Below are 20,901 nucleotides of genomic sequence, written 5' to 3' on the forward strand. Positions count from 1 at the left end.
AGTTAAATCCAAAACCAATCATGAGCTTAGCTAAAAAGCTCCCGCTTTTCAATATATATTAAGACAACCATTGGAAAATTGCTTTTATCTGCTGCTTCCTAAGCCCTCTGGCTTATACTTTAAAGCCTTTTGTCTGTGAACTGGAGAGCTGGAAAGTCCTTTTTTATTTCCTTAAGCAAATAGTCCACCTAATATCCAGCCTTGAGGGGCTGAGGCTTTAAGAGAGAACAAAAATGAAGAAAATTAAAAATAAAAAATTGTTGCAAACATTGTGACATGTGCCATAGAATCACAGGACTCGGCAATGATGGGGATGAAGCACCCGGAGCTGTGCCCATGCAGGGAAGGTGGCATGGCCCCCGTAGGAAGGCAGAGCTCCCTGGGACCCCCCCGAGCATCCGTGGTGCCTGTTGGTTAGCAGGTTGAAGCTCCTTGTCTCGGTTCCCCCATGGGGACAATAAACACTCCTGTTTATGAGACGCTGATGGCCACAGTGGCAAGAGCAGCACAGGCAGCAGCAGAGCGAGGCAGGAGCCTGTTGGGCTGGGCAGAGCACGGCAGGGGTGTCCCAGTGAGCCCACGGGAGCCGAGTCCCAGCACTCGGCCAGGACAGTCCTGCTGAAATCAGGATTTGCCTGGTGGAGCCCTGTGCTCTGATCATTTCACAGACAAATTGATATAATAGCTTTAATTAGCCCTGTAGCAAACACCACTTTGTTTCTTGCTTATCCAGGCCAAGCACTGAGCCAATATTCAACCCCCGGGCATTGATTTTCTACTGCTTTTTAGGATGGAAAGAAGGAAATATGGGGATTTTTCTCCATGCAGACAATGTGGCCAGGGCTCGGCAGGACAGGCATGTGTTCGGGCACAACCGGTGCCATGCATATGGTGCGTGCTTGGGGTGTCTCAGAGGAAACCTGGCACCGGGGGTGTTGGGCTGCAGGCAGCATGGCTGGGCAGGTGGGAAAGGCTGTGTTTTCCCTTGCGATTTCATTAGCAGCCCTGCGGAGAGTGGCAGGCACGGGTGCTCCCCAGCCTGTGTCCCCAGTCCCCGGACACGCACCACCCGGCTGTGCCCCGCTCCGGGGCTGGGTCAGTGCCAGGCGTGGCCTTGCTGCCTCCTCCCGCTCTTGGAGACCTGACAGCGGGGTCGTACCTGGTTTTTCCCTAAGTGCAGTGATGAGGCAGTCATGGATTTGGGCAGGGGAACTGAAGGCAGGCGAACATGATGCTGCCGCCTTACTGCCTCGTGTGCCTCTCTCCCATACCCACCAGGCACAAGCCCAGCTAACACAGTGGACCTGATACACTTCAGGCAGATCTTTTACCTTTTCCTATTACTACCTTCTTTTCTTTTTCTTTTTCTTTTTTTTTTTTGTTTTATTTTCCCCTGCAGCACAGCTAGTGCTAGGTCCATTTCACTTCATTCACCCATACCTTTTACACCATTAGACTAAAAACAACACTGAGACTGTCTGTGAACTATTCCGCCTTCTCCAGACATGTTCCTTGCCTTCAAACCACTGGTGTAACACACGGATCCAAACCCACGGCTCCTATTTTGCCAGCCCCCATCAGAAAGGCCAGTAAATTCCCACGTGCCTGCGACCCCAGGCTCTGGGGCAGTTCTGCCTGGGCTGCTGTGGGTGGGCACACACTCACTGGGCAATGTGGGCACAGGCTTTGGGCATGGCTGCTTAGTTTGGGCACAGCTGCACAGTTCAGAGCAGAAGGAGGCTGGAGTGCAGCAGAGCAAACACCCGTCCCTGTGCCAAAATCCTTGTGCTTACACCTACCCCACCTCTGATATGTTTAATGCATTTAAATGCTTGAGTGCCTGGAGAAGGCATCTCCTCAGGTGTCCCTGGGGGTCTCTTCTGGGACTGAATTTACTGGGAAAAAAAGAGGAGAAATGGTGCTGAGCCTAGGTTTTAGGCAGCACCTTCTCCACACTGCTGGGAGAGGCCGGGAAGAGATACAGGGAGAAAGAAACAGGCACAAACCGCACCATGGAGCCACGCCAAGGACGTGTCAGCTCGGGTTTTGGCGGTTAGTCCAAGCCTTGCTGTGGATTTGTAATGCACTTTGCCTTGCTGTAACCCCTTCCCGGCTGTGCTACGTTGTCACCCCAATGCTGAGCAGCAGGTTTGCTGGGAGCACCAGCACTGAAAAGAAATTCAGCACTCCAAAATTGCAAGCCCAGGTGGGGAAACACCCCACAAGCCATCACTGTAGCTCTGACAGCACTTTTAATGGCATAAATCAGCGTCTCCCAGTCCCTCAGTACTACTTTCGGTACATAAGGTTTGACAATAGTGTAAGAACTATTTCCAAATCCTCATTCAAGAAAATACCAGGCAGTACATCCTACCAAGCAGCATTAATGTCAGTTTAAACATTTTCAGTTAAACAGCTCCATGGTCTTGCAATTCCCAACATGTGAAACACTGCACCAGGGAGTGCGCTGAACAGTGAGGCCAAATCTGCGATGGGCAGGAGCAGGAGAAAGAAAGAGCAAGAGGAGGCTGACACTAGCCAGCAGCTGTTGAGACCTGGGAACTGGTAATGGAGTCCAGGCAAAAATCTTTGCTCAAATTAAACTAATGTTGGAAGCAGCAACTTTGCACGAAGAAATCCCCGGAGTAGTCTCTCATTGAAGAAAAAATACGTAAACAAAGAAATGACACAAATATAGAAGTCTCAAATAAACTTGGGAAAAAAAGGCTACACGTTTCTACTCAGGAGCTCAACTACCTGTGTCCTGGCCAGGAGACCACCCTTAAGGACATCAGAGCCCCTTCCCCACTCACGATAAAGAGCTGCATCCCATGAACCAGAGTCTCAGCCAGGTCCTCCCTGCACGTGATGGTGGCAATGCCAGTCCTGTAGGTGACAGAGGGGAGCTTGCAGTGCAGGACACCCTGGGCGTACCTCCGAGCAAGCTCTTCCCACCTACGGCTGCTCCCCGGGCAGGGCTGGATGGGTTTCCCACTTGCCTGTGCTTCCCAGCGCCAGTGGAGCTTCCTTTGAAGCGGAGCACACAGGCAGGGCAGCGAGGCTCAGCCCCACTGTGCTCATTCCAACATCTGCCATCACTGTGGGAGACTTCAGAGCAGCTGCTTAAAGTAGTCGGTAGTGAAAACGCACAAAATGCAGAGGTCACCCACACGACCTGTTTATCTTCCCAAGGGTCTCTCTGAGGCCGTGCAGGCACCCATGGGAGGCTCAGAAAGGGCTGCCCAAACCCCTGGGCTGCCTGGTCCGCCCGTTCACCCTGCTCTTCATCTTCCCTTGCCCCAGGACAGAAGTACCATGGGAGAGCTGCAGGTTTTGCTCTGACCCTGCTGACTCCATTTGATGTGTTACTGCTTTCCACCAGCTTCATGAGAAATCTGGGTGTAGGATTAGCACCGGCACCCTGTCTGAAGTCCCAGCAAAGAGCATGGCAGGGTGGGACTCCCTGGCTTGTCAGGGCATCTTGTGGTGACAGTGGGGAGCAAGCAGCTTTGCTCCACGGGAGGGGAGAGCTCCTATATGGATGTAGAGCCCACATCAACAGGGAAAAGCTGAAGAAAAATTGGATGAAATCCAGTATCTGACTTTAACCATGCCGCCTTGCACCCCCTGCCGCGTGCTCCCATAACAGAGCCGCGTTACACACCTTTGTGGTCTCGACTGCAGTCCCCCAGGTGCTCCCTTCATGCCGCAGCGTGGCACATCGTGCTGGCTCCCTGCCCCTGCTCGCCCTCTGGCACACGGGGATGATCCCAGGCAACGCTGGCTGCCTGCTCCCCAGCTCCTTCCTCCACACCGCTCAGCCTCCTCCTCTGTTCTCACTTGTGCCTTAAATCTCATTAGTCCGATACTCAGCCCTAGGGACGAGTGGGTCATACAGTGAGTGCATGAAGACCCCACGTGAGCGACACATATGGGTATGCAAAGACCAGGAGTAGCGTGAGCAGCAGTGCAGGTATGACCCAGACCCACCCTGCAGCCTTCCCCATATGGACATAAGGAGGCACTCCTGGGATCCAGGGGTTTATTTTTATTTCCACTTTGCAGTGGGAGCCAAAAAGCTCTTTATTTTGAGAAGCTTCAAACATTGATTGGATACGGCTGATCCTTCCATCAGCTGGTGCAGTGCCACCAGATGAATAAATCTTGCATGCATCTGTAATTACTGCTTAGCTTGTGTTTAAATGCAGTGTCATTGATCTGCAGAACTCATCAGAATCCATACAGGAATGCATGAAATTACATTGGATAGAGCAGAAAAGTACATGACAACATCCATTTTCAGCCTTCTTTGTTCACCAATAAAAAAGAAAGCACTTATTTATCTCTATTCAAATTCTCGGGTTAACTTACAATTTAATCATCAATTGTAACACCATTTCACAGGCTGCTCTTTATGTAGGGAATATTTTTCTTTCTTATAATAGGCCAGCAAATTTCTACTGGCCTTGAAGCATCTGCCCCTAAGTGGGCAAAATCTCTATTAAAAGCATGGAAGAATATCGCTTAAGGTTATAAAACTCCGTACGGAAAGGTCCTGTGATTAAAGCTCCTGACTGTGATTTAAGGAACCCAAACTGACTCCCAAGTGCCACCACAGACTTCCCGTCGTGTCCTCAGGCGAGTCATCTATCCCCTTAATCCTTCTGTTCCTCCTAAAGGGAGTGTGATCGATGGCATTTCCCCACTCGGGTGGGAGGCTGGCAGGACACATCAGTCACGCTCAGCCAGAGCTGAGGTGCTGCAGCAGCAGCGAGCGCAGAAGCCCGGGACTGGGCAAGGGCAATGCTTGTGCTGCCCGGCCGGCTGCTCCAGATGCTCTCCTCCCCTGCTGCGGCCAAGAGGAAGCTCGGCAAAAGCATGTCTTGGCAATAAAGTCTGCGTTGTCTGGAAGAACTCCTGATGTCTTCCAGACCTAACGCTGCTCCGGGCCAGCTCCGTCCCCCCACTGGAAGTGAAGTGCTCCTGGGTGGGTTCGAGCTTCTCCCACCAAGCTGGCAGGGACTCCTGGTCTGCCCACGCCGTTACTGCAGCACCTTGTCCCGCAGCTCAGACCACGAGAGACGTGGTCACTGGCAGGTCCATGGGCAGGCAGCAGAGCCTGCTTCTGGCAGGGCTGTGTCCCCAGGGCACAGGGGAAAGTCTCTGCACAACCTCAAGTGCAGAGGCAGCAGCCGTCCCCAGCCCTCGTGCAGGACCGTGCCATGGAGGTGGTATCCTTGGCTCATCTCCCGCAAAGCCACACCAGCCCTGCGGCCGGGCTGTCCCATATGGAGTATCCCAAACTGACTTTATCCCCCACACAAAAGTCCCTCATGCATCTTCAGCTGATCCCTGCCTGCTCCTGCAGAGACCTGGGAGCAGCCCACACTGCTGCTCAGTGGCTGCCGGAGCCTCACCCTCCAGGGCTGGATGTGTGGTGACAGCAGACCACAATTGCAGACCTCTCTGAGGTCCTCACGCCCAGAAAAGAGGGAGAAAGGGAAAGTGGGTGGTGGGCAGGACGTCTCGCCAGCCCAGCCTGGTCCCAGGTTGACAGCCTTCCCTGGTGGGAACGAGCGAGCTGTTTTAATACATGGCAAACAAATCTCCTAACAACGATTCAGCTGCACATTTTCTGAAGGGATGAGAAACTCCATGAATTTTCCCTTACGTGTCTCTGCTTCTGGATCTGGCCTGGACTGAAACCAAAATGCTGCAATACCACAAGCAAAGCTGTTCTCAGAGGAGCCCCAGCCTGACAGCTGCTGAGAAGGACCAGAAAGTCCATTTGCATAGCACAGATTTTACATGCCCAGGAGATCCACCTATGTCTGGGATAACTAAGACATTTTTAGCATGCCGCCAAGGGCAAAATTTCCAGGTTTTGCTTTTGCTAGCTGCGGGTCACATCTGCCCATGGCAGAGCATTGGCTGATTTTGGTACCCACGGTTTCTGGCAGTGATGCTTAAATGGGATTTGAAAGCAGAAATCCCCATAGCTTGCAAACAGGTCAGGAAATAGGACAGATGAGAAGATCCAGAAACAAGATTCCTGCTCCATCTCCGGCAACGCATCTCCCTCAGCAGGGTGAGTGGGTAAATGAGGGCCCTGGTTGAAGCCAGTTCCCAACAGACCCACCCCACGCTTGGTCACTGTGCCGTCCGGTCATCCAGCGATGGGCATCCTCTGCCTACCTGATACGAGAGCACCGATCTCATTAACGCTTTCCTTTGTAGCATTAGGTCTAAATCCCTTACCAGAGATACCCCTGCCACAGACACATAGCACCACAAAAGCACTAAAACAAAAAATAATTGTCTATTTTTTTCCTTCCAGCTTAGAAATGGAGATGTTAGTGCTACTTCCCCTACTGCCGCAAGCGTGTAAAATAGATGTCCTGGCCCTTCATGCACACCCTGATAAATCTCTCTGGCTGACCAAAAAATTAAAGTCTGCGGGACTGGTTTCATCTGCGGTCACAGCTGTCTGCTTTCCAGGCTTGGAGTAATTCTGAGTAATTAGCTCGCAAGCTTGCCTTGGGGCCAAATGGGATCGGCCGCCATGCGATGTAAGGAGCTGGGGCGAGGGAGCCTTCATGCCTTTACCAGTGTGCTCGTGGGGGGCCACGGCCACGGCGAGGTGGGTTTGGTGATGGCTCTGCCCTGCCTGGGCTGCGCGGCCGAGAGCCGCCTGGGCAGACCCACCGCCTCGCATGGATGCGCCAGGAGCCCCACTGCAGCACGGAGACTGCGTCCTCTGATCTGGGCACCTTCCCAGAACAAGCCCTTCATTATCCCAAACTCCCCACAGCTTATTTTTAGACCTTCCTTTTCTTTTCTTTCCTTTCTGTCTTTTCTTTTTTCTTTTTTTTTTTTTTTTACAGTATAGAAAGGCATCAGCTCTGCTGTCAGCAGGTTTGTAACAGCAGTCCTGGAGGAAAAAAAAAACCAAAAAACATCAAACCTACTTACTCTGTTGCATAAAGGTTTAGGTATAGATCCTGCTTGCTTCCAGTGCACTGAGTCCCACCACACCTCATCCCTGCTCCAGCTCTCCTTCAGAGCTGGTCACCAGAAGGAAGGGGAGGCTTACCCACAGCAGGAGCTAGGCTGGAGCTGCTGAGCCTTGCTTCAGCCAACATTCGATGCGTGCCTGCGTGTGCCCCGGTGTGTGGAGGACACCTGTGTGCAGGGCCACCGGGAGAGGACACCTGGCACAGCCTGAACCATGCATCACCCCAGAGGGCTTGCATTTACATAGCACCGCTGGAAAGATCCAGTCAGCCCCCCTAAAAATCTTTTGTTTGTAAAGCACAGTGCCCTGTGGTCAAGCAGCTCAGCACTAAAAGTCATTTAAATCACAGAGGCTTTATATAAACAGCGGTATTGCCCAGGTGGGGACACTTCCAAAAGGGATTGCACCACCGCTAACAAACCATGTCCACCAGATCTGCCCACGCAGCAGCTCCGAGGGGGCTGGCGTTGAACTCTCTGGTTCTCCAAGTAGCATTGTATTAAGTGACCACAAAGCAGACAGCTGAATATAGAACAAGGCAGCTCTGGCTCCCTCCTTTCCCAGATAGGATCCAGGAGATGAGGAAGGACCCTTCCTGGTGTGATGAAAGGCTCCGAAGGGCTTCCATGCAGGAATGTCTCAGGAGCAGAGCAGAGGTGTTCCACCGGGGATGTGCGGAGGGCTATGGAGATGTGTACAGAGAAACAAGTGGGGAATCAGGAGGAAAGAGAGCACATCTGTTCCTGTACAATAATTAACAAAGTTAAACTCTGACATGGCAGTTTGAAAACCAGAAAGAGGCAGTTTTTCGCAGACAGGGTAGCTGAGCTAGGAAATTCCTTGCTGCAGATGTGGCCATTAGAAATTTACACTGCTTCAAAAAGCACCTAGACACATTTCTGGAGGAAATATCATTGAGAGGTAATAAATATAAAGATAGCGCCCTTCTCTTTGAAAGTCTGTTATCTATATGAAGCATTGGAGGCTGGGAAAACTGTCTGAGTCCTGCACACTTGCCCTGTACTCATACTTTCCTCTCAACATCTGTTCTCAGACACTGGTTTAAGCTAGGTGAGTCACTGATCTGATCCAGACATATTTTCTCTTTTGTAAGAGCTCCAATATGTAAAAAAAATCTTTATCATCCCCTCTTCCACATCACCCAATTTTCAAATTTCACTGCAGGAAGATGAGCCCACATCTGCTTTCCCAGGGCTGCTCCAAAGGTGTTCCTGAGTAGGTTGTTGGTGTTGGCTCCTTCAAAGCCCACCTCTGCCCCAGCCAGAGCCCTCTGATCACAACCACCAGCTGTTCCACTGTGTCCTTTTATTCCAGCTGTAACAAGACTGTGATATATTGCTGACCAAAGTGCCACCCGTGAGCAAAGCCAGCCAGCAGCTCACACCTGGAGACCCTTTACGTCCTGAGGTACCTTTGTTATAGGGTTGCTATTTAGTGACTCTGCTCACCCTTAAGTGATACTAAAAATTAATCTGGATCCAGTCATGCCTTGGAAAACTGCAAGTCTAACTAGGACAGCTAAACTCCAACCTGCTTTTGTGCATTCCTCCTGCCAATCATTAGTGTTAATATCAACTTGTCAAGTTGATCTTGATGTGCAAATCCTGTACAGCCCTCCTTCAGTGCAGGGTGGAAAAAAATTAAATGCATTGCAACGTAGCATTCCTTCTGTCAAAACTTGGCACCATCCTCCTCATTTCTCAAGGGAGAGTCACGAAAACCCAGGGCATCCAGCAGAATCCGTTCAGGAAGATCACCTCAGGAATCTCTGGTCCTTATGAGCATCACCCCGACTGTCAGCAGCCTGCAAGAAGCAGGTACCAGAAGCGGCGTGTCCGTGGTTGGCTTTAGAGGGGGGAAGCTGGGGAGTGTCCATGCTGGTATCTCACCTGGTTGGACGTGAGATGAGGCTTATCATCAGGAACAGTGGCAGGACAGCAGAGCCTGCCACGTAATTCATGGGATTCCCATCGAGGCAGGACTGACCGAGCGGGGAGCGCAGCCAGAAGCACAAAACCTCTTGCCCAAAGTCCAGGAGCGAATTCCCAAGACTTTCGTTCTCTGGGCTGTGCGCAGAAAAGCCCAGACAATGCTGTCGTAGCTGCATCACTTATCCCCTGAGGTGTCTCACTCCTGCTCGCCCTAGGCCCCCTGGAAGCACCCAAGGAGCAGCATATCACGCCTTCTGGCTTTCCTTAAGAGGACGAGGGGGCACAGCACGCCACGGTCCCCGCTCCCTGGCAGGATTGGTGCCTGCAGGGGCACAATGCCACCGCTCAGTGATGTTTCAGGCCTTTTGTAACTGATGATTATTGAAGACACATGCTGCGTGACTGTTGTGTGTGCTGCATGATGGGTTCTGAGAGTGGGCTGTGGTTTATTTTTCCCCTTCCTCTAAAATAATACAGCAGGTATGGCTGGGCACGATGTCTGCAGGAAAAACGCTGCGGTGCCACGACCTCGGGCGTTTGCCAAGTGCTGGCTGCCCTGGGCAGCCACACCAAGCCCGTGTCACACCGCCGGGAAGCAGCGCCCACATGATTTTTCTCTTCTGGTAGAAGATACGGCAAGATTTTACTACGCTGTTGGGGAGCCACTACTGACACTTCCTAAACCCAGTGCTTACCTGAACCCTTACTCTACAGTCACTAAATATTAAATGGTTTTCACGCTAAATATACCTTGAGCTGTATATTTATGTATACCTTCATCAGTGAAGGAGAGGAAGAAGCTAAGGCACAAGCTGAGCGCAGATGCAGAGAACCTCCCATTCATGAACGAGGAAGGAGCGCTGGGGTGAAGACATCTTCGCATCAGCATCTCGAGTTAATGAGATGGATCCTGCTCGTGACAACCTTGATTAAAAACTCAGCATTTGCCAGGACACAGTGTTGGAGCTGACCCTCGAGCGCCTCTGTACACGGAGTAGAAAATAACCCAGCAGTGACTCAGCTGCATCTGCTGACAAACGGGGATCTGCTTTTTCAATCAAATAGAGCACGAGCCAACACAATGAGGCTGGGGTATCCCACGCACGGCCCTTCCTTCACGGAGCAGACATGGACAGAGGCCAGGACCAGCAGGACAGAGAAACAGGTGGGAAGTGCCGCTGCCTCCAGGCTTGCTCACCTGCAGTTCCCACTGCCCTGCCCAAGGTGCGGCCACTGCTGCCCCACAGCTTGCTGAGCACCGATCCCATGGCCTTGGCATCAGTGCGGCGTGAGCACCCTGGGTGTGCACAGCGCAAGCTGGATGCTGCCCGCAAAAAACCTGACAAGATGTCACCTTTGAGGCAAGAAAAACCCAACAGACGTTTAACCACTTTATTAACCTCAACAGATGTGAATGTACATCTGTGTAAGCTTTACCACAGGTATCCAGCTTTGACCACAGCCTGCAACCTCAGCTACGCTTCTTCATCCAAGAAAGCATCCAGCAGGGCCTTTGGCATAGGCGGTGCAATCCTGGGAGAAGGTTCCCGTGGTAGCAGAGTGCCTGGGGAGAAGTCCCTGTCCACGCACTGCACGTAGGCTACTGCTGTCGGTCCGTTCCCATGGGATAACTCGGACAACAGTCCTTTCTCCGTGCAGCATCCCTGGCATCAACAGTACCGCTACCGCATGCTGTTGGAAACAGCAAACAAAGGTGCAAGAAACTATATTTACTCCCTATTTTCAATATTACTGTGTGAAGGCATTCAGTATCAGCTTGTCCTTACAGAGCGTCTGCCTTTTGTAGCCTCAGCTCAACGGGCTCCTCCCGTTGTATTTGGGAAATGCTTTCGCGCGCGTTCTGCTTTTAGCAGTGTAATATAGTTGGGCTTCACCTCCCTGAGCCTGATAAACCGAGTGACTCAGAAACAAGCGATCTGCTTCCAAACAAAGCATTTAAGATAAAAGATATAAGCAGTAATGGAGCTGCTCAGCTCAGCAGTATAAATGCTAGAGGGTTACTCATGTACTCAAAAACCTTCTAACCTTTCTTCATCTCTTTTTAACCCCTGCAAGCCCTGGGCAAGGCAGGCTGCAAATAAGAGCTGATGTGTCATTTCAGATATGCTTCCACTCTGGCGTGCAAACCCCGGGGCTGGGAAGTGGAAGGAGCTCTGATGCCAGCACCGTGCAATGAAGAAGACATGAAGGGGGAGAGCCGAGCGCTCACTCCATGGCCTCCAAAGTGCTCTTATTCCTGCTGGTTAAACAGATGCCAGCTTCTGAGGGGATTATGTGTCATCGAGCCTGGTGGCTGCAACAACTAATTATTTTCAGCAAGGGTCTGGCCTCCAGATTTGCGGTTCAAAGGGCATACTGGTAGTGCTGTCATCTAGTGCCATGTGTAAAAATTTGTCCCCACTTGGGTTTCCCTGTTCCCAAAGAGGTGGCTCCCTCAACACATCTCGTCCTCCACCAGCTCAGGCTCACGCCCAGCAGACCAGCAGGTCCTTCCAAGCAGCATGGGCAAGGAGCAGCAACCCCGGTGAAGCCTCAGAGATCCCTCCAGCAGGAACTAAATACAAAAAGCAGCTAAAACCAGCTCAGCATCCAAACAGCAGCCTGCCTGAGCTTCCCATTCCCTCAGCTGGATGTCAGCGTGGCAGCCATGCCTCCGGCTGCGCATCGTGGGGTCGGTGACGGGGCCCAGCTCAGCTGCGGCCAGATCCAGGGGAGAAAAATATCTGCGGCAGCCCAGGATGGGAGAAATTCCAGGCGAGAGCAGCCAGAGGAGTAAACGCTTTTGGAACGCAGCCTCAAAACCGGCACAGAAAACATTGTATGCCTTCACATAAATTGATGGCTGACCCTTATCGAGACTACCAGAAACAGCTGGAAAGCAAAGCCAGGCAACTACAAGAATTTAAATCATTGAGAAACACATGGCGAATGATGGGGAAGACTAGAGATGAGGGGAGAGCTGAAGAGGGGAGTTAATAGAAAAGGCAAAGGGTGTGCTGGTAAGCAGCTATCAGAGCTGGGGTGCCCAGCAGCCGGGCTGGATGCGTTAGCGTGGGAGTGACTCCAAGGCACCAGGCTCGCAGAGCTCAGCTCTCAAACCAGCACAAGCCGAGTACTGCTCTGTCACAGCACCAGTTAAGCACTGGGAAGCAGTGCCCTCACCCAGACAGATGCTAGAGCACCCCCCCAGCCAAGGTTCCTGTGGAGATATCCCAACTGGGACTGGAAACTGGATGCTGTCAAGAAGGAGAGGGTAGATGGGACAGATCCTGCTCGGCTCTCCTCCCACTATCGCTATCATCCTGCCCTCTCAAGAGGCTGGCAGGCTGCATCAGCTCCCCACCACCACCACCTCTGATCCCCCAGGACAACTCGAGTGGACCCAGCCACATGAGGCTGCATCACCTCCAGGGACAAGGATGTGAAGGGAGATGAGGCTTTCCAAGCCCTAGATCCAGGTTCTATGCAGGATCAAACCAAATCTGGAGCTAAATTGCTGTTGGGCAGCCAAGGGCAGCGCCACATGGAAGAGCCGTAGGCTGTGCACGCCGGTAGCAAGAGTGAGAACCCCCTGAAGTCCCAGCACACGGCCTGGGGTTTGAAGGGTGCTGCTGTTCATAAGCAAATCATCGCAGGTTGAAGGCAGTAATTACAGTAATGAACTCCTCCATCACTGTGATGCTGTGATGCCGAGTCCTTTGGCCACTTTGCAGTAGATGTCTTCATTTTCTGCACTCCCGGCATTAAAGGAGGATCTCAAAGGCAAGAATAATTAATAGGGAACATTAAACTGAAGGGAGTTGAATCATAGGAAAATAGAGAAAATGAAGATGGAGGAAGTGATAAAGGTCTTCAAGGTGCTGCCAAGAGCTGCAGGAGGAAAAGAAAACCTTTCCCTCTCTTACACCTCCACTTTTTGCCATCACCTTGAAGTATTTTGTCCCTGAGGACAGAGGAGAGCCTGGGTCTCTGACTAACAGTGCTGCAGAGCTGCCTTGGTCTGCGGGGACATGTGAAGAAATGCAGCTGTCTCTTAAATAACAGGAGTTGACACCAGTTGTGAATAGATGAGTGATCGTGGCTTCAGCCGTCACAGCGGAGGATCTGATTTCAGATGAAGCCCCATTCATCCACCCAGGGCCCATCATAAGGCTATTAAGGGAGCATCTGTCACAAAACCACAATGGCTTTAAATGCTTGGAAAAGGGCACAACAAAAATAAGCCTGCTTAGCTTACATACTTTCCTCCGGGTGACGTGATTCTTGCAATTCTTTAGCAAAAATGAATGATAAATACGACAGGTAGCTGAAACACACAATGCGAGGAGGGTGAGATTTGGGTTTCACCTTAGCGCGGGGTCTGGCTGGCTGTTTGTTTTGCCAGGCTGGTGGGGTGGGCATGAGAGCGGGTGGCAGTGAGTTTTCTGGGGTAGCAACAGTCCCTCCAGGACACTGATGGAAAGCCCTTGCCTGGCTCCTGGCGCAGCCGGGGAAGGCTCTCCAGCAGCAGGACAAGGCATCGTGTTCAGGCCGAGTGGGATGTGCTTTGGGAGGGCACAGGGGGAAGCATGCTCCCGACCAAGGCAGTGTGGCTGGGTTGCTTGTCAGGACTAAATCCACACTGTATGTTAAAAAAAAAAAAGAAAAAAATTGCATTTAGCTGAACTGGAAAAGAAAGCCAAGCTTAGCCATCGTGGCTATCTCATGTGAATGGTTCCAGCTCATACCTTCTTGCACTCATACTCGCCAGAGACAAGAATGTCTTTTCCTTCCCTACAACGGCACAGCTCCTCTTACTGCTCTCTGTTCTCTGCAAGCCACACTGGGCACAGCTTCCATCCTCTGGCTGACACCTGCAGGGATACCCTGTCAGCCAGCCCCTGGCATGTCACCTGCTGCCTCCCTGGGTGACATCCAGGCTGCCCCAAGCACAGAGACTGAAGGACAAGGCCACTGCTCATGCGCAGACCAGCTTTATTATATTCATGGTATATTGAAAGCATCTCATGTGCATTAGATTGATGCTCCTGGGGCGAGGGGTGGGTGTTCAGGCCCTGTAATGCTCATCAGACCCCCTCTAAGAGGAGCTGGAGTGTCTGCGTGTGGCTCGATGGCGGTGAGAAAGACTGCAGTGTGTGAGGCAGCTCTGTGTTTGTAATTCCTATTGAATTGTCATCCAGATTCCTCTTTTTGTTATGAATTATATTGAGTTGGGCTGAGCTGTTTTGAAAAATCTTATTGAATGTGGATGAAAAAAGGGGTTGTGGTCATATGTGTGCAGCTGTTGAGTTCCTCTGCAAAACCATGTCGTTCCGAGGGACAGGACTTCCTACCCAAAGTTTCAGCCTATGGAGGCATTGCCTGTGTGCATAGATTTTCAGCCTAGAGCAGAACAAAGGTAAACGTTTTTAAAGTATCCAAGTGTTTTAGAAAGCTAAAGCACCCCTCTGCCCCCTCCCCAAATAAACCCCGACGTATACCCCTGGATTATCACCAGCTGAGTGAGCCCCTGGATTTTGCCCAAGCACTGCACCTCCTGCAGTCGCAGCCCCACGCTGGGTTTCACACCGAAGCAGTGACACACTCAGGCAGATTCATCTCCCTTCGCTTGAGCTGGCTGAAAGCAAGGCATCTCCGGGAGCAAGCCGCCCTGTCCCCCTCCTTCCCTCCCTCCCCAGCACGGAGTGAGGCATCTCCCAAAGGTGACTCAACCCGTTTGTTCTGGGAGCCAGACCTATATGCTCCAACCCCTTAGCTGAATAAACCCTTGCAGAAAACGCGTGTGTGTGTGTGTACAGAATCCAACACAATCGACCAGCTGGGACCTTCATCCCTCAGGGAATAAAAATAGCAAGCAATATTAAAGCGGTGTATTTTCACAGATTGCAGTCAGGGCTCACAACACACGCACACTTAATTTCCTGCTTTCGGTTCACTATCAGATTTTATGCTTAGGTTAGTGAGGTTTGTTAACATTTCTTTTTCCCTAGAATAGGGATTATTTTTTTTTGTCTGTTTGTTTAACTACAGTACATTCAGCTGTGAAAAATAAGATCGAAAAAGATTAATAGAAAGCTGAAGGATTCATCTGAGATTGACAAAGATTAATGTGTGCCTTATTCTTATCCGTTTTCTTTTTCTTTTCCCTTTTTCTTTTAGTTACCTAGACAGCTTAGATCGAATCGGAGCTGCAGACTACCAGCCCACGGAGCAGGATATCCTCCGAACCAGGGTCAAAACAACTGGCATCGTAGAAACCCACTTCACATTCAAAAACCTCCATTTCAGGTTAGTCTAAAACTGCACGGTAAATTTTCAGAGCCTCTCTTTGTCTTGAGATTTTCTTCCTTATGAGTTTCCCCATAGTTCCCAAAGGAGGAATTGTTAAATTGCTGATTAATGCACGGATACCTCCTGCTGCAGAAGACACGGCGTTTTGGAGGGTCGACAATACGAAATGTTTGCTAATCCCATCTTGAAAATCCCTGCCCGTTAGAGAGGAGCTGACGGCAGCTTCCTCTAACCCAAACGGCCCCTCTCTGTTGGGAGGTATGATGTGAGATTGACCCCCTTGTCTGATCAAGCCTCATAAATGTGAAAATATTTGGCCAAATCTTTTCTCTGAAGTGGGTCGCTCACTGTGGTTAACGCTATGTACTGACCCTCGTGATACCAGCCAGCAGCGAGAAGAGGACATGAAGGCAGAGCACCACACACAGGGTTTAGAGCACACAAACTAAAGAGCTGGTGGTCTGCTCCCCCGCAGACCCTTTGGGACCCAGCACGCTGCTGAGGCTCTCCCACCCACCCCCACGGCCCTGACTGCTCCTCCTGGTCCTCCTCCGGTCCAGGCTCTGGAGGAGAAGACCAAGCCCATGGTGAAAGACCTGTGGCTTTTTGTTTGGAGCCTTCCAAGGACCATACGGTCAGAAAACACCAAAAATGCTAACGCTCCCTTACAGCTAAGAGCAAGGGGGTGCTGACGGTCCTCTCCCGTGCCATAGGCTCTTCGATGTCGGGGGCCAGCGGTCAGAACGCAAGAAGTGGATTCACTGCTTTGAGGATGTCACAGCGATCATTTTCTGCGTCGCGCTGAGTGGCTACGACCAGGTGCTCCATGAAGACGAAACCACGGTGAGTCTAACTGGGTCTTGGAGGCCCCGACACTTCTTTATGGGATACTGCGTAGCCAGTGGCTCCTCAGAGATCGCCGAATGCTCACTGGCGTGCTACAGTAACGTGCTTCTGTCAGTCACTCTGAAATCCTGGGGAGATTTGTCCTCCTCCACACTCTTTGAAATCAAGTCTGCATGCCCAGGTAACTAATACTCCCTTGCAGCGGTGGACTCACAGTGTTTTATTTCTCTTTTCTAACTGACCTGTGTGTTTTCAAAACGTGTTAACGGGACCCTATGTCCAGAAAGAGGAGATATAGCTGGGTGGGCCTTAAAAACCAATGTTAAGGAAGCAGTCACGCCACGGTGCAGAGGTGCAGGACAGCTGTGCATGCCCGAGGCAGGCTCGGGCGAGGAGTATAACCTATTTCTTCAGGCTACAGAAATTCATTTTCCTGAGTGAGACTGGAACTGTTTGGTTCCTCAGGTAATTTGCTCTAGGAGAGCTTTTATGACTTCCCGCTGTGACATTAGGCTCAAAATACCATCTGGAAATAAAGCTAGCAAGAACCTGTGCGCTCCCTGGTATTAGAGTGCAATTAATACAAGTGAATTAAATACACAGAAAGGATGCAAGAAGACTCATCAGTGTATTCTGGCCATTTACCTAGCGTGATGGGAATGCGTGTTTTTGGGACTAGCGATGACTGCAGCAAGCTCCCGATTGCATTTATCTCAGGAGAAGGAATCAGAGGCCATGGTCAGACGTGGGGAGGGTTTCGGCTGTGCCCAGGCTGCAGCAGCACGGAGGGCTCGCTCCTGCCAGCTTTGCCTCTCAGAGGCTTTTTATTCTCCTGCTGCTGAAGAGGTCAGGCTTACAGAAAGCTGATGATGAGGGAGGAATTGAGGGAAAAACTGCTGTTAGGTATCCGTTGTGTCGTCCCAAAAAGACTGGGGAGGGGCTGTGGTTTCAAGCCTGTTTGAGGCAGGTTTGTGAGCTCTAGCAAACTGTTTGAGGAAGCCACCGGGTTGTTTGGGTTGTGCTCATGCCAGAATTCAGGGTGGTATTAACGTCACGGCTATGTCCGTCCAGGCTGACCGGAACACCCTACACCCTCTCTTGTCCACTTATCTATAACCCTCAGCTGTCACCTCCCTCTGACCCTGGCCCTGATAGGCTCAAGGATGCTCAGTCCTGTCGGATTTACTGGGAAGGAACCAAAATCTCCGGATGTGATTTGAAAAATCCAGCCGTTAGCTCAGTGCCATAGAGCTGGGCAGCTGGGCAGGGGCAACACACCCAGGAGGTGAGGAGGAGCACACTGGGGGGGGCAGACCCAGGGGGCAGGGAGCGGGGCTGTGATCTGAGCAGAGAGCAGGGTGCTCTGTAGGTACAGCTGGGCTGTGACACCCAAACTGTGAAGCCGAAGGCAGCCTTGAATGCAGGTCACCTTTGGGTGCCAACCTATGTGAGCCACAGCCTGCGCTTCAAAGCCAGGGAGCACAAAATGGAAGGGCCTGAACGCCGATGCCATTCTTTAAATGTCAGCCTTAGCTCAGCTCCTCTGAGATGGAGGTGACAGCATCTCTCCTGGGGATGCTGAGCTCTGCCAGTGCCTGCCCGTCACCCAGCACCACCCCAGTGACGAGCAGGGCGCCAGCTCAGCCTCCCCCCAGAAGTGCCCCGCTGCAGAAACCGGCATTTACACAGCCCCAGCGTCCCTCTCGCATCAGGAAGGCAGCCCTGGCACGGAGCTGACATGCGCTTGCTATTTCAGTCCCTTTTCACAAAGCGTTCCTGGGGACGCTGAGCAACAGGAGGGCAGAGGCAGCTGCTGTTCATTTACACGTTCGGCGTAAATGGGGAAAAGGTTCGGCATCGCCGCCGCCGCGCCTGCAGGACGCCCCTGCCTAACCCAAATAAACAACCCTGAGCGAGGCCAAGGCAAACAGGGAAAAATGACGGTGTCGGATCTTGTCTGCACCCACAGACTCTGACCCTCTCCTAGCTGAACCCCCAAGCGTTTGATCTCCTCCCTGTGGTTCCTCTCCAAAAACCCAGCAGTAAAAGCAGCATCTCTTCAGTCAGCTGATTTGCCGTCTGCCCACATCCGTCACATCTGCTGGCTTTAATGACGTAAATCAGCTTTTATTGCTTCTCACTTAGAAAATACAAAAAGGAGGCAGCTGAGAGAGCGAGGTGGATGCTGCTCCTCCATCTTCATTTTCTATCGAGATGCTTACTATGGTCCAGGCGCTGCCAGCTGTATTAAAGCCGCTGAAGGTTTTGGGGCTGTACAGATGTCTCTGTGAGTATGAAAAGACTTGTAGAGCTTTCATTGCTGGCACGGAGACATGAGAGGGAAAGAGCCCTGCTGCATCTCACGTGCCCAAAAAACTGCATGCAAAGCTGGGTGCACAGGGCGAACAGCTTTTCCTCGTGTGCTCAGCACCCTGTGGACCGCAATCACAGGATTTCACAGGGCAGGGGGGTTGCGCTTCTCTAAGTCAAACCACACTCCAGGCAGATGCTGCAGTTCAGATAAAGCCAGCCTAACACAGAGCAGGGGCTGGTGTTGTTAAGCTCGGTTAGTGGGAGGGCGTCAAGACCGGTATAGTTGTAGGGTCAGCTCGTCTCAAGTGGAAAAAGCTCACAAACAACAGGTTTACTGTGAACCCTTTCAAAGGAGACTGAGCAAAGAGCTTGTTAAATAAGGCTGGGTGAAATGCCCCCTGACCTGTCCCTGTCCTTAAAATTAAAGCACAGCTCTACACTTTTAAAGTTCTTTTGTGGTTTATTGTGCTCTTTATTTTAAAAGATCGAGCACCCATCCTCCTGCAGCAGCTAAAAAAGGGCTATGGTGTGCAAAGCCATCACTCCCTAAGACCAGGTATATTTTATAAGGGATGTATTTTCTCTCCAATGCCCTGCCACAAAAAGCAGCACAGCAGGAATTGAGGAAAGCAAGTGCTTCTTTATGTCCAGATCAGAAAGACATAAATAAAATAAAAAAAACTTTCTGCATCTGTGATTTCTGCCCCAAACACCTTCTTACACCCCTGCTGGCAGATTTAAGCTGCTTCCCTGCGTGCCCAGCTCCCGGGGGAGAGCGGCGAGCCTGCAGGGCGATTCAAGCAGTGCCTTCATCAGTGCCATTGCTGCAGCCACAGCGCCCAGCTGGAGCTTATGAGGTAAAATTACACCCTCTGCCCAGCCCACCCGATGCACAAGGTGCTGTCTTCAAGGTATCACACCTGCCTCTGCCTTTGCCGAGCCCCTCACAAGGCACCGCACAGCACTCTGCTGTCTTCATACACAGATGGGAACAGCCTGCTTTAACTGACTGAACAACTCCATGGATTATGTCTTTTCATAACAAGGCTATTTTGTCTCATTTGTGATTTATCTTTGTGTTTCATAAGCTGAGGTTACAGGAGGAAAAGCCTCAGATCTGTAATCTGGGAGAAGAGAGGGACAGCAGTCATATTAATCCATAAAACTGGAGGTGATTAACAAAGGTAGATTTGCGTTGTTCCATCTAAATGGAATTCCTAAGGGAATTTTTAAAAAAACAGCAATGGCATGGGACCTGTCACAGGAACTGAGACTATCCTCATTGGTTTTTTCCTGACAATTTCAAAGGAGTCATAGCAAGAGGGAGATGTTCACGCTGCACATTGCTGCCTCTGAAGCTAAGGTATTTAGGTCATTCATATCTAGCCAAGACCTGCAAGTATTGTTCATGCCCCCATTGCTGAGCATGGGATGGGCTGAAGGCACTGTGCTGGTGACCCTTGGTGTGCATTAGCATTGGCCTGTTGGTCTGTGTTTCACTGCCTGACCTGGTTAGTGTGCTCTCTCTGCTGTCATTGGGCAAGGAAAATTGAATTGCAGCACTCAGAAAGTGCCTTAGGAGTGACAAAGCTGGTGAAAGGGGCTTGGGCATCTTAGGAAAGATAAGCAGGAGGGGGAATATGGAGTTCCTGTGCTTAGGACAACCGCCAGTGTCTTTATAGCTTGCATGACAGTCAGCACAATCACCATGGAAAACAAAAAAGATGGAATGAACTGTGTGGTGCAGCAGTAACCAGGTCTCCTCCCATACCCTGGGGTAAGAGAGATGGGTTTATGAGTGTGTTTCTGCCTGGGCAGAGTCTTGACCGCAGCATCCTTTCTCCCTCCCGGTCAGTAGAAAGCTGTTTGCCCTTCACATCAGTGATGGGAACAGGCTGTGCGATGGCATCTGAGCTTGGCGATAAGTAATTCTCACTCTTGTCTTACTCAGGAAAATTTAACTGGACTTTTAATTTGTACGGACAAGTGGTTATTCCTCTGTAGCCTGGCGGGTGGGGCTGCTTTCCTGGTTGGGGCATGAGGTATTTGCGGGCATAAGGATTTAAAATACTGATTTTGAAATAGGAAGTGACGTTAAGAAGCCAATGTTTCAAAAGCCTTTCCCTTAACAATAGACTCAACATAGGAAAAAGCAGCACAATGGGTCCAAAAGCAGGTGAAAGTAATTTCTATCACTCCAGATAAAAGTATGAGAGCTGTAATGTTTAGTGCCTCCTAGCAGAGCAGGCACGTCTGCCCCATCACAGCAGCACGGGTGCTCCTGGGAGGAGCCCTTGGGGAAGCTTTAAGGGACTAAAAGGGTCTTTCACTGTGGATTTACTGGTAGGAAGGGGATTATCTGGGGGCTTTAACTTCTCACTCCTTTAGCAGCAGCCTGTGCTTTTATGTGCGGTACCCAGAGACTGCCTCGCGTCTCAGCTCTGCCTGAGCTGTTGGAGGTCT

At 51.1% G+C, this 20,901-nt stretch overlaps 1 protein-coding gene across 2 annotated transcripts in view; it reads left to right on the forward strand.

The window, feature by feature from the left end:
* GNAO1 (G protein subunit alpha o1) overlaps positions 1–20,901 on the forward strand; it is a 146,626-nt gene that overhangs the window by 104,677 nt on the left and 21,048 nt on the right. For both annotated transcript variants that reach the window (XM_005233480.3, XM_005233479.3), the window contains exons 5-6: positions 15,148–15,276; positions 15,993–16,122. In XM_005233480.3, the coding sequence (XP_005233537.3) occupies positions 15,148–15,276; positions 15,993–16,122 (259 nt within the window). The remainder of the gene's footprint in view (positions 1–15,147; positions 15,277–15,992; positions 16,123–20,901) is intronic.

Source organism: Falco peregrinus, chromosome 14, assembly GCF_023634155.1.
Source record: "Falco peregrinus isolate bFalPer1 chromosome 14, bFalPer1.pri, whole genome shotgun sequence".
NCBI classification, from domain to species: domain Eukaryota; kingdom Metazoa; phylum Chordata; class Aves; order Falconiformes; family Falconidae; genus Falco; species Falco peregrinus.